The sequence below is a fragment of the Lissotriton vulgaris genome, chromosome 10, assembly GCF_964263255.1.
Source record: "Lissotriton vulgaris chromosome 10, aLisVul1.2, whole genome shotgun sequence".
NCBI classification, from domain to species: Eukaryota; Metazoa; Chordata; class Amphibia; order Caudata; family Salamandridae; genus Lissotriton; species Lissotriton vulgaris.
The window spans coordinates 220081031-220094866 of record NC_141698.1 but is presented as its reverse complement, the minus strand read 5'-3'; the positions used below and the strand labels follow the sequence as shown (position 1 = coordinate 220094866).

The 13836-nt window shown below is 41.8% G+C and overlaps 1 protein-coding gene across 1 annotated transcript in view; it reads left to right on the top strand.

The window, feature by feature from the left end:
- LOC147685005 (uncharacterized) overlaps nucleotides 1-13836 on the top strand; it is a 713619-nt gene that overhangs the window by 422351 nt on the left and 277432 nt on the right. Inside the window, exon 5 of the mRNA XM_086939748.1 lies at nucleotides 3115-3237. Coding sequence (XP_086795874.1) covers nucleotides 3115-3237 — 123 coding nt within the window. The remainder of the gene's footprint in view (nucleotides 1-3114; nucleotides 3238-13836) is intronic.

The following is a 13836-nucleotide window of genomic DNA, read 5'->3' as shown; positions in this document are numbered from 1 at the left end:
CCTGCTCATGACGAGCTCAGCTCGTCATGCAGTATACTCGTCGTGTGCTTATGACGAGCTGAGCTCGTCATGACCAATGGGAAAGAAGGATCTGCAGCACAGGAGGAAAATCTCCTTAGCAGCCAAGGTGTTCAGGAATCACAAATTTTGTGATTCCTTAAATGCGATGTATGTGGGTTTTAGAAATTGCGAATTTGTTTTAAGACATCACAAATTACCACCAACTTGTAGTTGGTGGTAATTTGCGATTTCATTTAAGAATGCCCTATTTGGCATTTGTGAAGGTGGCATGTGACGCACATACATGCCCATAGGGCATGTATCTGCACCATATGCACACACATGTAAATTTCAGGGGTGCAGCAAGTGTGCCTTTGAGACACCCCTGCACCATTGAAATTATTCTCAATTTGCGAATTCGCAAATTGAGATTCGCAAATTAAGAAATATTTCACAATCAATCATTCCTATGGGCCCATAGGAATGCATGGGAAATTATTCCTTAATTGCGAATTCGCAAATTGCGAATTCACAAATAAGGAAAACTAAGAAATCGCTAAAAAATAGCGATTTTCTACATACATTCCATTTTGCGATTTCTAAATAGCGATTCCTTAAAAATCGCTATTTAGAAATCGCAAAATGGAATCTTGATATATCTACCCCCAAGTCCACTAATTGGCTTACTCCTAAAGTGGTTTATGAGGTGCAGCTCATGCAGAGCTTGCAAATTCGGTATTAACACCTCCTCATACAAGACACCTTTCTCTGATTCAGAGTTTCCACTTAGAGAGCACTACACGTGTAGAACCGACCACACGGTGTACATACTTAGGTGCAGTTGCAATTTGTGCTATGTGGGAAGCACCAAGTTATCTGTGCACATTCACATATTGCAGCACCTCCGTGCTATCGTTAATTCGGATCCAGCATATCCAGTCGCAAGACACTTTAAGGGTGTCCATGGGAACCGAGAGAGGTTACTGCGTCAATTAGAATCCACGTATATTGTAGAGCTGGACACCAGGTTCCCGACTGGATTAAACACAGGGGAGGATCTACACAATTTTTTGTAAGAGGGGCTGCAACTTTTTCATGGTATCTCCCCTCTGGGTCAGTGTTCTCTCAGACTTTAGCGCCCTTCGGCAAACGGCGACTATAGTATCCATTTGCTTTTGTTTGCTTGCTAACTGTGTATTCTTTTGGAATGTTGTAACATCTTTTAACTTATTAACAAATTTTTCTTTTGGACTTTATATGGCATTGGTTTTTACAGGAGCTGTACTGTCTATGCATATCATGGTTTAGTATTTGTATGACAATATGTGAGATTGCATGCCGGATGACAGACCGAATCCATGTGATGAAGACATCTGCTGTCCAACCCCCTTTTTGCCTTGGGTTTTTTCCACTCTTAGCACTATTTTGCACATATATTATATTTTACACCCTGAGCACTTAAAGCACTTGTCTTGACAAATGTGACGGCAGGACAAGGTAGTTCTCCATGAGCCTATCTCTATTGAACTTTGCGTATTTGCACATTCATTACGATTATGACCTGACATGTTCTATCATCCCTTAGCGTATTTGCACATTAACATTTTATTATCTCAGCTTTTTTAGTCGGATACATTAAGACAATTGTTTAATATCGCTATTTGAAATTTGCGTATTTGCACATTTATTAGCAGCAGGACCGGATATGTTCCTTTATCCTGTGTGAATGTTTACATTGGCGTATTTGCATATTAAGTATAGCATGGGCTCAGTTCATTTTGGAGTACTCAATTGGTTCTCATAATCAGGCAAATGTTTGATAGCATATTTGCAAATTTCTGACTGATGGTACACCATTCATTACATGCATGTTCAATCCCAGGTTTTAACAGCAATGCCTATGTGGTTTCTTATAGTATTGACATGTCTAGGCGTTTTAGATTGCATAATTTTGGATGTGCTGTACTGCAATGTATTTGAACGTTTATTATTTACAATGCGCATTCAGGTTTGTAATATTCAACTCCAGTCGAGTTTGTATATACAGGGATTTTTTCTACATGGAGACGTTTCAAATGTAGTAACTCTTTCATGTCTATCCATATGCCGATCACGTGAACCGGAAGTGCTTTGTCGTTTAAATCTCCTGATTTTGTAATGTGTCTCCAAGTGAACAAGGACACAGTCCGTGTCCGAAATGCGTCTGGAGACTGCACCTTCTTTGATTTAATAAAGCACCCTTGATTGGCAACAGCATAATTTGTGTCCGTGGTCCCGTCTATGCTCACTCTCACTTGGACATCGCTAGTAAATATATATCATGTGATCAAGCCTCGACTTGGAGGCGAAACGCGTCATGGCGGATGGCTGGCGAATGATTTGCACAATAAATCACTGAAGATTTTCACCAAATCTGGGCTTACGCAGCGTTGTTCTTTTCTGGTGAGGAAAGACTTTGGGATAGCGATTTTGTTATATATATATATATATCGATACAGATAGGTGATATATAGATAGATTATATACCCCAAGTTTTTGCGATGCCTTTTGATTTTAGGGGACGGATGCCACAGACAAGCACTGAAGTCCAGTTGTCCCTCCCCCACTTTTAATGGGCATATCAGCATCTTGGCCACAGTCCGATGTGAAAGGGCGTGGTCAAGGTCATGACGTTTTCATAAAATCGCTGTTATCACATTAAACAAAATGCCCACCCCCTTAGGTCCATTAAAGCTAGATGTGTCATTAAAGTTTTTTGTTCTAAAACGTGGGTTCTGATTGTATTATGTTTGGGCCAGCCAGCAGGAAAGATTAGTCACCTCTCAGCAAACCTAGAGGAGGGCTAGCAACAGATCCTCTGACTATTCCTTTGTGGGTTTACCCACCAAATTTAGAGCTCCACATTTAGTGAACATCCCACTGACAGACTCTCTCCTCCGGCTTCGCTATCAATTTGTAAAGTTGCAATGTTAATTGCTTCAAAGGTGGAGGTAGTTTATATCCTCGATCTGGCCACAGGATTGGGATTTATGATTCAGATTATTTTGTGTAAGGATAAAAAAGAATGTTTTCCTTTTGAGTTAATTATGAATGCATTGTCTGTGTGTTTCTCAGCGCCGGATTCTAATTCAATTCAGCCAGATATCATTACTGAAATAAGTCCAATGGATGAAGCAGTCGACTGTGGGCCGCAAGACGGGGCAGAGCCGGAGTTATCTCTAAGTCTATGTCATGTGGGTGAGTGATCATTTCACCTAATGCATGCACTGGTCATGTGGGATGGTTGGACCAGAGACAAATAAGAGCGAGAAAGATGAACATTATTGGAGTTCCCACTAAAATGGCACATATTTTACATGTATTTATTTAAACAAGCAAGTAAAGTTGCTAACTCAGTTGGCATTGGCATCTACAGCAACTGAAAAAGCAGTGGCAGTAGAAAAAATTACTTCTAAAGTAATAGAATTTCATTTGCTTACGATACTTTAGTTCACTATCCAGTTTACTGGACTTTGCCATTTTTAATATAAAATCTTACAGATCATGCCTTTAAATGCAATTCTACTGGAATTACACACAGCCTAAAGTGAAACTATGTCTGTCCTCAGGTTATCAAAAAAAGAAAAAAGAATACGATTCCCCTGACCAACTTCTCGCTCGTTTATGTCCTTTCTTACACAACACCTACATACATCAACATGGTGTCCATAAAAAACTGATTTTATTTGTACAAATTATTTAATACTGCAAACACATTGCACATAAAAACATATAAATTGTTATGACACTTTCATAAAAATCCTTCCTGTGAAGGTACCAATGATACGTCTAACTCACAATCCCCACAAAATCACACAATAAATTATTATGACCCGCATAATAAGACAACACAAACTGGAAGACACTTTCTTTGTCGTATCCTATTGCACATTGAAATTGGCTATAGACCATCAATACATTGTCTTCATCAGTATTTGATCATCTAGGTGTTTGTCGTTCAATTGTGCTTGCAATTAGCGTCAACGCGTTTCGATGGGTTCATATGATTAATTCCATCTTTTTCAAGACTTTATATATTGTTGTCTTTAAATAACAAGCTCTTTCTGCGGTTCTTAGCCCCTAGACAGAGCAAATTGTCAAATCAGTGCTAAGATTCACATACATTTTAATTATATGAATTTTTATAATATATACAATTAACAATTGATTTCCCATCCTGATTAAAATCTTACTAAACATTCCCAAGTTCCTTGTTGACTTTATTATGACACATTCCATAGTACAGGGAGTATTATACAATTCCTTCCCCATGTGCCCCTCAGCTAGGTTCTGGCCTGTTTTCCTAATATTAACTCGAGAGTATTTTACCTCCTTAAGGGCTAGCTGGACTTATTTATGCTTAACTGTGCCTACTCCTCACAGCCAAGCTCCTTCGTACATGGAGTGTACCATATTTATATAAATAAGATCAGATGCATAGGCATGGATCATGTAATACGCTTATTAAATCGTTATCTCACTTACTCAAACTCTTGTGATGTTTTCAGGGATTCCCTTTGGCCATGTTACCCCCCCTCTCTCGAAGACCTTCTCTTCCCCAACTCGCCTGCAAGGATCAAATCATTTTTTCTAAATTATATTTTTGCTGGCGTTACCTTTCCACCTTGCTCAGTGTACTGTGAGAGTTTGCCCCTAACACGTTACTCATAATTATGACACTCCACCTCGGAGTTACGTGCGATAGATGTCATCGGGGTAAGCTTATTATACTAAGTCCATGCCCCTATTGTTTCATTAGGTGAGCATATACCCGTAAGGCTTCAATGTTTACCTTATTTCACTTTTTCAGAGCTAGTTTCCTAGATAGGTCTTCTTCTGATGACATCAGTGATGTCATCAGTGATGTCATTTGAGATGTCATCAGTGATGTCACTGACCATGTCATGAGTGATGTAATATGTGACATCATCAGCAGTGCATTGCGGGCGCGTGAGTTATAGTTAGCTGAACTAACTATAACGGGGGAATTTCAATGGTTTTGTATGAGTGAAATGTCCAGCCAACTATAACATGTGTGAAACCTATGGTTTTTTTGTGAATTTCTAATGTTTTTTAAATGCTAATTCCTAACTATATCGTGTGTGAAACCTATGTTTTTTTTTCAGTGAATTTCTACAGTTTTTTAAATGCTAATTCCGAAGTATAACGTGGCTGAAACCTGTTTTTTTCTGTGAATTTCTAAGGTTTTTTAAATGCTATTTCCTAACAATAACGTGGCTGAAACCTATGTTTTTTTTCAGTGAATTTCATAGGTTTTGTAAATGATAATTTTTAAATGTATTAATTGTTATATTTTTTTATACTGATTTACTACATTATTTTAAATTTATTTTTTGATATTTTCTTTTTTAAATTACATTATATATTTTTTATATAATTTGAAAAATGGTTTTTTTAAATATTGAAATTTTTATATTTTTTTATTTAATATTTTTTTTATTTATATATATTGTATATATCAGGCAATGATATCCTATGGAAGAAAGTTCAAGTTACTGGTAAGTACAGTTAAATTGACTTTTCAGGAATAGTAGTGAGCTGAAAGATGCAGCACTGAGGTCTCTCCTGATAACAGGTGAGTAAATCTGAATTCGTAGTTCGGCTGATTTTAGAGGAATTAGTTCCAAAACTCCACACTTAGAAAAATTTCCAAGTGAAACCAGTCAATGTTAGCCTATGGAAGGAAATTCAAGTTACTGTAAGTATGGTTAGAATTACTTTTCAGGATCAGTTGAAGTGCTCAAAGATGCACCCCTGACGTTTCTTGTGATAACAGGTGAGTAAATTGGAATTCATAGTACGGCAGAATTTACAGGTATATTTTGCTCAATAGTGAAGGAAGGGGGCGGGCCTGAGGTAACGTGTGCAAACACGCCCTGTGGCTCGTTTTAGATTGGGGAATTAATTCCTCTTCAAACCTGAGGTCCCCTGTGTATCAACTAGCCCACTAGGTACCTCCGTTATGCGCCAGGCAGCAGTGTTGCAGAGAGGTGTTCAAAGGGCATGTCCCCTTTTTACAACACTCTGTAACACAGCTCCGTGGCGCTTACTGTAGATACCTGTTGGACTAGTTGCCCCCTAGGGGACCTCTGGATTGAACAGGAATTAATTCCCCAACCTAAAATGCGCCTTAGGGCATGTTTGCACTCACATCACCTCAAGGCCCGCCCCCTACCTTCACCACTGTGCAAACGCACCATGTAGAGTGTTCTAAGTTGGGGGATTAAGTCCCCATGCATACTGGGGGTCCCTGGGGCCAACTAGCCCACTAGGAACCTCCAGTATGCACCAGGGGGCTGCATTGCAGAGAGGTGTAATGAGGCCATGCCCCTTTTTATACCTCTTTGCAACGCAGACCCAGGGCGCGTTTGCAGAGGGGGGAACTGATTCCCCTTGCATACTGGGGGTCCATGGGGCCAATTAGCCCACTTGAAACCTCCAGAATGCGCCAGGGGGCTGCGTTGCAGAGAGGTGTAATGAAGCCATGCCCCTTTTTACACCTCTCTGCAATGCAGCCCGCTGGCGCTTTTTTAGAGGGGGAACTAATTCCCCTTGCATATCGGGGGTCCCTGGGGGCCATGTAGCCCACCAGGAGCCTCCAGTATGTGCCAGGGGGCTGTGTTGCAGAGAGGTGTAATGAGGCCACGCCCCTTTTTACACCTCTCTGCAATGCAGCCCGCTGGCTCTTTTTCAGAGGGGGAACTAATTCTCCTTGCATACTGGGGGTCCCTGGGGGCCAACTAGCCCACCAACAGCCTCCAGTATGCGCCAGGGGGCTGCGTTGCAGGGAGGTGTAAAATAATTACTTTGCCCCTGGTGTGGCAGTCCCCGGGACAGTGTGGGGGGGATTGGGGCCCCCACACTTCTTTTTCACTATGCCCCTGGGATTTGGTACCCCCCAGGGGGTAATTTGAAAAAAAGCAGACTGTTTTTTCCCGCGGGGTACGCGTACGTACTCGTGCGTACGTACGCATACCCCACAAATTTGCGCTTGGGGGTCCTTGTGGGACCCCCTGAGCAGGCCTAGGGGGTCAGGGTGTTTCTACCCTGCCCCCTTTTTGCGTTCTACACATTAGATTTTCTGCTTTCTTGTGCCTCGGTCTACCGAGCACAAGATGGCTGCCAACACTTCCTGGTTTGGAGTGTTGACAGACAGTTGACAGCCAATCAGCATGCAGCTCGTGCTCGGAAAGGTACGCGTTCGTACGCGTACGGTACGCGGACAGTACGCTTACAGTAAGCGTCTATAGATATATCTATGATTTTACTTTTGATTTTCTCAGGAACTACTGAACGGATTTACACCATTTAACAAAAATGGTGATCTGCGAAACGAACTCTACCTCTCTGCCAAATTTGGTGTAATTCCGTTCAGCGGTTCAGGTTGTAGCCCTGGCTAAAGGTCCTATGGAAAAATGCATGGGGAAAACACGTTTTGGGACTCCATTTTTTTCTTAGCCCCGCTTCACAAATCACCCCTAATCTTTCAGGGAAGGAGCGGAGCAGGCCATTTACTTGGAGAAATTCGTGAAGATTCGTCAACCGGCGCCAAAGTTCTTCCAAATAGAATGTTGCGGATTTCCTATGGAAACTAGGTCCTAACTATAACTGCCTACTGGCGACCGCCAGTAGGTAATATAAATATATATATACTAGCAGCCCGTCCCCACGTTGTCCAGGTATGAATTGCTGCCGGCCAGTAGTATATTGTTTTGTAGGATTCCGTTTTGATAGCATTTCTTATCTGTGACAGGCCTGTGAAACGCTCAGATTCACAGTGCACTGCTGATGCACTTAAGAGTGCGCGTTCAGTAGTGTGTGAACTCGAGTTTCCCTACTTTATTTTTCCTTGCAATATTATATAACGCGAACTCGACAACATGGCATGAGCACAATTTACATTACAGAACAACACATTCATTTGTGGTAGGCACGGGGAGACAAAGCAATTTGCCTGGAATCACAGGATGTTGAGCTGATGCAGAGATTCGAACGTAGCTCCCCAGCTCTAAAGTTCGCAATTCTAGAACTGTCTAAAAGTGTATGTCGGTGCTGGCCATCAATGAGAGAGACCTGTGCATTTTTCAAATCAGTGGTGAAAAAATATGAGTATGTTGCTGGAGATGTGGGCCGCCGTGCCACCAATGTACTTACCGGGGGAGGGTAAACACCCATTATTCTGCAACTTTCTTTCCGCATACCATCACTCCGCATACTTTCATTACGAAAGTACCATGACTCCGCAATGCCATTATAACGCATGGCATTACATTTTATATGCTTTTACCATGCATACATTTACAACGAAGCTCGTTGTAAATGCATGAATGGTAAAAGCATGTTTAATGTTTGGATAAGGTAATATGGGTATAGGGGTATATGTTTTGGGGTACTGAGGTATATGTTTTGGGGTGTTTGGGTATTTTAAGGGTTCAGATATAGTTATGGGGTACAGGGGTAGTTTTAGATTTTAGGGATAGGTATGGGTTTTGGGGTACAGGGGTATTTTTAGGGTTCAGGGCTAGGTTTGGGTTTTGGTGTATAGGGGTATTTTTAGGGTTCAGGGGTAGGTTTGGGTTTTGGGGTTCAGGGGTAGGTTTAGGTTTTGGGGTACAGGGGTATTTTTAGGGTTCAGGGGTAGGTTTGGGTTTTGAGGTACAGGGGTATTTATAGGGTTCAGGGCTAGTTTTGGGGTACAGGGGTATGTTTAGGGATAGGTTTGGGTTTTGGGGTACAGGGTATATTTATAGGGTTAAGATGGGTTAGTGTTTAAGGGTGTTGGGTTATTTTAAGGAGTAAGGGTGGGTTATGATTATGGAGTGCAGGGGTATTTAAAGGGAGCAGGGTGGACACCCGGAGCTGGAATGTACAGAACCTGGGAAGAAAAAAACGATGAAATATTGGGCACAATGCTTGCTTTTTTTTCCGTAATCCCACGCCCGCAGAGGCCCATGCCCCCAGCACACGATATAGGACATGGCATGAAGGGCGGAACGTACCACACGCCCCCAGCGTTTGTCACGCCCCCAGCACACGCCCCCAGCACAACGCAGACAAGGGACTACTTTGCTGGCACCGTTCTTTTACCTTTTAAATGTATATGGTGGGCGTCTGCACAGCCTATGTCCTTCTGCTGCAACTGCCCTTTCCAACGCTGCATTGGGTGTTGTGATGGTGCTGTGGTTCCTGAGATTACCCGCCTCAAAGGTTTGGGCTCTCTCTTTATTATATTAGTGTATATATATATATATATATATATATTACCTACTGGCGGTCGCCAGTAGGTAGTTATAGTTAGGATTTTTTTCAATGTTAAATCTCAAAATTCTATTTGGAATAACTTTGGCACCGGTTGACGAATCTGCCTGAAAATTTCCTGAAAATGGCCTCGTCGAGCTCCGGTCCTTCCCTGAAAGTTTGGGGGGGATACGTCAAGCGGGGGCTGAGATAAAAGGGGGGTCCCAAAACGCATTTTCCCCATGTTAATTTCCATAGGGCGGTCAATTTCACTTTTAGCCCGAACGGCTGAATGGATTTACACCAAACTTGGCAAAATTGTAGGGACTGGTAGCCCGATGTGCCTTTGCTATGTCTCAAGATATGTGCTGCAGTGGATTTTGAGTAATTTAGGTTCAAAAAAATATATATATCTATAGGCGCTCTCCGGTGCGCGCATCGGAGTGCGCTCCAGGCGCGACACGCGACTTGCGCGCAGAAAGCTGATTGGCTCTTGGGTGTCTGTAAACATTCTAAACAGTCTGGAGCGGCCGCCATCTTGTGTCTCGGTAAAATCGAGACACAAGGGGTTTGAAAAAAAAAGGGGCAAATGACCATAAGGGGGAAGAGTAGACCCCCTCTGACCCCCTAGGTTTGATGTAGGGACTAAAATAGGGTCCTGCAGGGCATTAAAAAAATTTTTTCGTTTTGCGCGGGGGAAGCGCATGGTACGCGCACCGGCGAAGCACGGGGAAAATCCAGGACCATATTTATGAAGGCCTTGCGCTGTTAGTTTTGCGCCTCCTGTGCGTCAATTTTTGTGACGCACCAGCGGTGTAAAAAAATGCGCATTGTTATGCAATATTTAAAAAGTGACGCATCTATCTAGATGCGTCACTTTTTAAATATAGTGCAACGAGGCACATTTTATTACACTGCTGGTGTTATGCGTCACTTTTCTGTGCGCACTCCTTATGACATTCCAGATGTGTCATATTTAATGTATGACGAATCATGTTGCAAGGAGTTACAGATACGTCAGTATTTCTCACATATCTGTAAACATAAAAGTGATGCGAGGCAGGTGCAAGATTTTGACGCAACAGCATCCTAAAAGTGACGCAGAGAAATCTTATAGATTTCAGTACGTCGTTATTACCAAGCTTTTTGCGGGGGAATGCCCCCTTTGCATACATTATACCTGACGCAGATATAATGTGGCGCAGAGTTTTAAAAAGTGACCCATGTACCTAGATGCGTCACTTTTTAAAAATAGCGTCAGGTATAATGCATGCAGAGGGGGTGTTCTCCCGCAAAAAGCTTTGTAATAGCGACGCAGTGAAATCTTTGAGATTTCACTGCGTCAGTTTTAGGATGCTGTTGCGTCAAAATCTTGTGCCTGCTTTACAGCAGGTGTTAGACTGAGGCAAGACCTTTCACATGCTGCTTTCCCCATTTGAAAGGACACATTACTGGAGTTGCGTCACTTTTGTGACGCACTCCAGCAATGCGTTACTTGGAATGTCATAAGGAGTGCGCACAGAAAAGTGACGCATCGCACCAGTGGTGTAAAAAAATGTGCCTCGTTGCGTTATATTTAAAAAGTGACGTATCTAGGTAGATGGGTCACTTTTTAAAATCAAGCGCCACATTATATCTGCGTGAGGTATAATGCATGCAGAGGGGGTGTTCCCCCACAAAAAGCTTTGTAATAGCGACGCAGTGAAATGTTTGAGATTTCACTGCGTCACTTTTAGGATGCTGTTGCATCCTTTAAATATAGTGCAACGAGGCACATTTTATTACACTGCTGGTGTGATGCGTCACTTTTCTGTCCACAGTCCTTATGACATTCCAGATGTGTCATATTTAATGTATGACGAATCATGTTGCAAGGAGTTACAGATACGTCAGTATTTCTCACATATCTGTAAACATGAAAGTGACGCGAGGCAGGCGCAAGATTTTGACGCAACAGCATCCTAAAAGTGACGCAGAGAAATCTCATAGATTTCAGTACGTCGTTATTACCAAGCTTTTTGCGAGGGATTGCCCCCTCTGCATACATTATACCTGATGCAGATACAATGTGGCGCAGAGTTTTAAAAAGTGACCCATGTACCTAGATGCGTCACTTTTTAAAAAATAGTGTCAGGTATAATGCATGCAGAGGGGGTGTTCCTTGCAAAAAGCTTGGTAATAATGACGCAGTGCGTCACTTTCAGGATGCAGTTGCGCCAAAATCTTGCGCCTGCTTCACAGCAAACCTTTCACATGGTGCTTTTTCCATGTGAAAGGACACATTACTGGAGTTGCGTCACTTTTGTGACGCACTCCTGCAATGCGTTACTTTTGTGTTTACAGATATGTCAGAAATACTGACATATCTGTAACTCCTTGCGAATTGATTAGTCATATATTAAATATGACATATCTGGAATGTCATAAGGAGTGCGTCCAGAAAAGTGACGCATCGCTGTTTTCACGTAGCGATGCGTCACTTTTCAGAAATGAGGCCTCCAGTTTATTCACTGTGTCATAACTTTCTTTTCTAACACTCACCTTCTTTCATTCCTCCTACTTCACTTCCTTTCACCTCTCATACCTTTCTGTTCTTTCTTACTCATTCTCCTTTCAATTATCAATGCACTATATTTCACTTACTCTTCATTTTTTAAGAATATAGCTCTTTGATGAGAATTGGAGGTAGTTCTGAAAAGAACTTTTGGTTTTCTTCTTTTAACTGAACAGGAACAAAAACAGGGAATGGAAACTGCTCAACAGGAGCAAAAAGAAAAGAAAAAAATTAGGGGTGGGAAGGGCAGCGATGGTTCTCCAATGCTCGAACCATGAGCAGGACACTTTGCTCCCCATAGGTGAGGAGTTGATTGCAGTATCTGCATCTGACGACCCCATGGTTAAATGCAGGTTGTATGTTTGCTACCTGCTCCTGTGATTGTTCTCTTCCAGAAGAAGTTGCTCCTCCTGTTGATGTAGAGGCCCCATCTCTGGGAACCTCTTGTGCCAGAGCCCTGACACTTTCCCGGGCAAAATTCTGGGGGTGCCTCCTCTCCACATGGCGAATCATGGTGAAGTTGCCAAAAGAGTATTTTTTTTGGGGGTTACCCCGTGACAGGACCTGTTTGCAGATCCTGCACTCTACTTTTGGTGCATTCACCTTCTTCTGGTCTGCTGGAAACTTAAAAAATTTCCAGATGAAATGTTCTTTGACCTTCGGCTGAGGAGGCTCTTCATCAATGAAATCATTGGAGTCATCTTCACTGCTGGATGGTCTGGCAGCCATGATTAATCAAGGAATATGGAACAGCAAAAAAGGCAGGTCTTTCAGTCACAAAAGTGAAAGAAGAAGTGAAGGAAATGGGTGGGGATTTCATTCATTGTAAAAAAAAACTGTTAGCAACCAATGAAAAGTGTTATTTTAGGGTCACATTACCCGACGCGTTTACGCTGCGCGCTCCGGAGCACTTCCGGTGCGTTTACGCAGCGCGATCGTAGGCGCTTCCGGGGCGCAAACGTGGCGCGATCGTAGGCGCTTTTGCGTGCGTTTATGCGCCGCGAACGTAGGCGCTTCCGAGGGCACTTACGTTGCGCGCCGAAGTGACGTCATCAATCTTTTATAGAAATGCATAATCATTTTCCTTATTAAAAAAAACTAATTTTATTTGTATGGTACGAAATGTTTTGCATTATTATTAACTTTTCATTCATATTTTTTTTCACGAACGACAGTTGCGCTCTGGGTGCGCTTTCAGATGAGCTCTCGGAAAAGCTTACCGGAGAGCTTAGCTGAAAGCTTCCCGGAGCGCGCACCCAGAGCGCAAAAGAAAAAAATTATATAAAAAAAATGAATACTTAAAAAAAAACAGCAAATTGTAAAAAAAAAAAAGGTTAGAAACTCGATATACAAAGGAATTAGCATTTAAAAAACCTATGAAATTCACTGAAAAAACCATAGGTTTCACACCAGTTATAGTTGGGAATTAGCATTTAAAAAACCTATTAAATTCACTGAAAAAACCATAGGTTTCACACCAGTTATAGTTAGCTGGAAATTTTACTGATATAAAACCATTGAAATTCCCACGTTATAGTTAGATGGACTCACTATAACTTGCGCGTGCAATGCACTGCTGATGATGTCTTATTAAGCCAGTTAACCAATCAATTTTTAAAAACCATCCATTTAGACACTTATTTAAACATTTATTCTTCCATCAACTTTTACATATACATATATAAAATATATTTATTTTTCAGAAAGACACACATTCACTGGATGGTGTCATCAGTGATGTCATGAGTGATGTCACTGACCATGTCATGAGTGATGTAATATGTGATGTCATCAGCAGTGCATTGCACGCGCAAGTTATAGTGAGTCCATCTAACTATAACGTGGGAATTTCAATGGTTTTATATCAGTAAAATTTCCAGCTAACTATAACTGGTGTGAAACCTATGGTTTTTTCAGTGAATTTAATAGGTTTTTTAAATGCTAATTCCTAACTATAACTGGTGTGAAACCTATGGTTTTTTCAG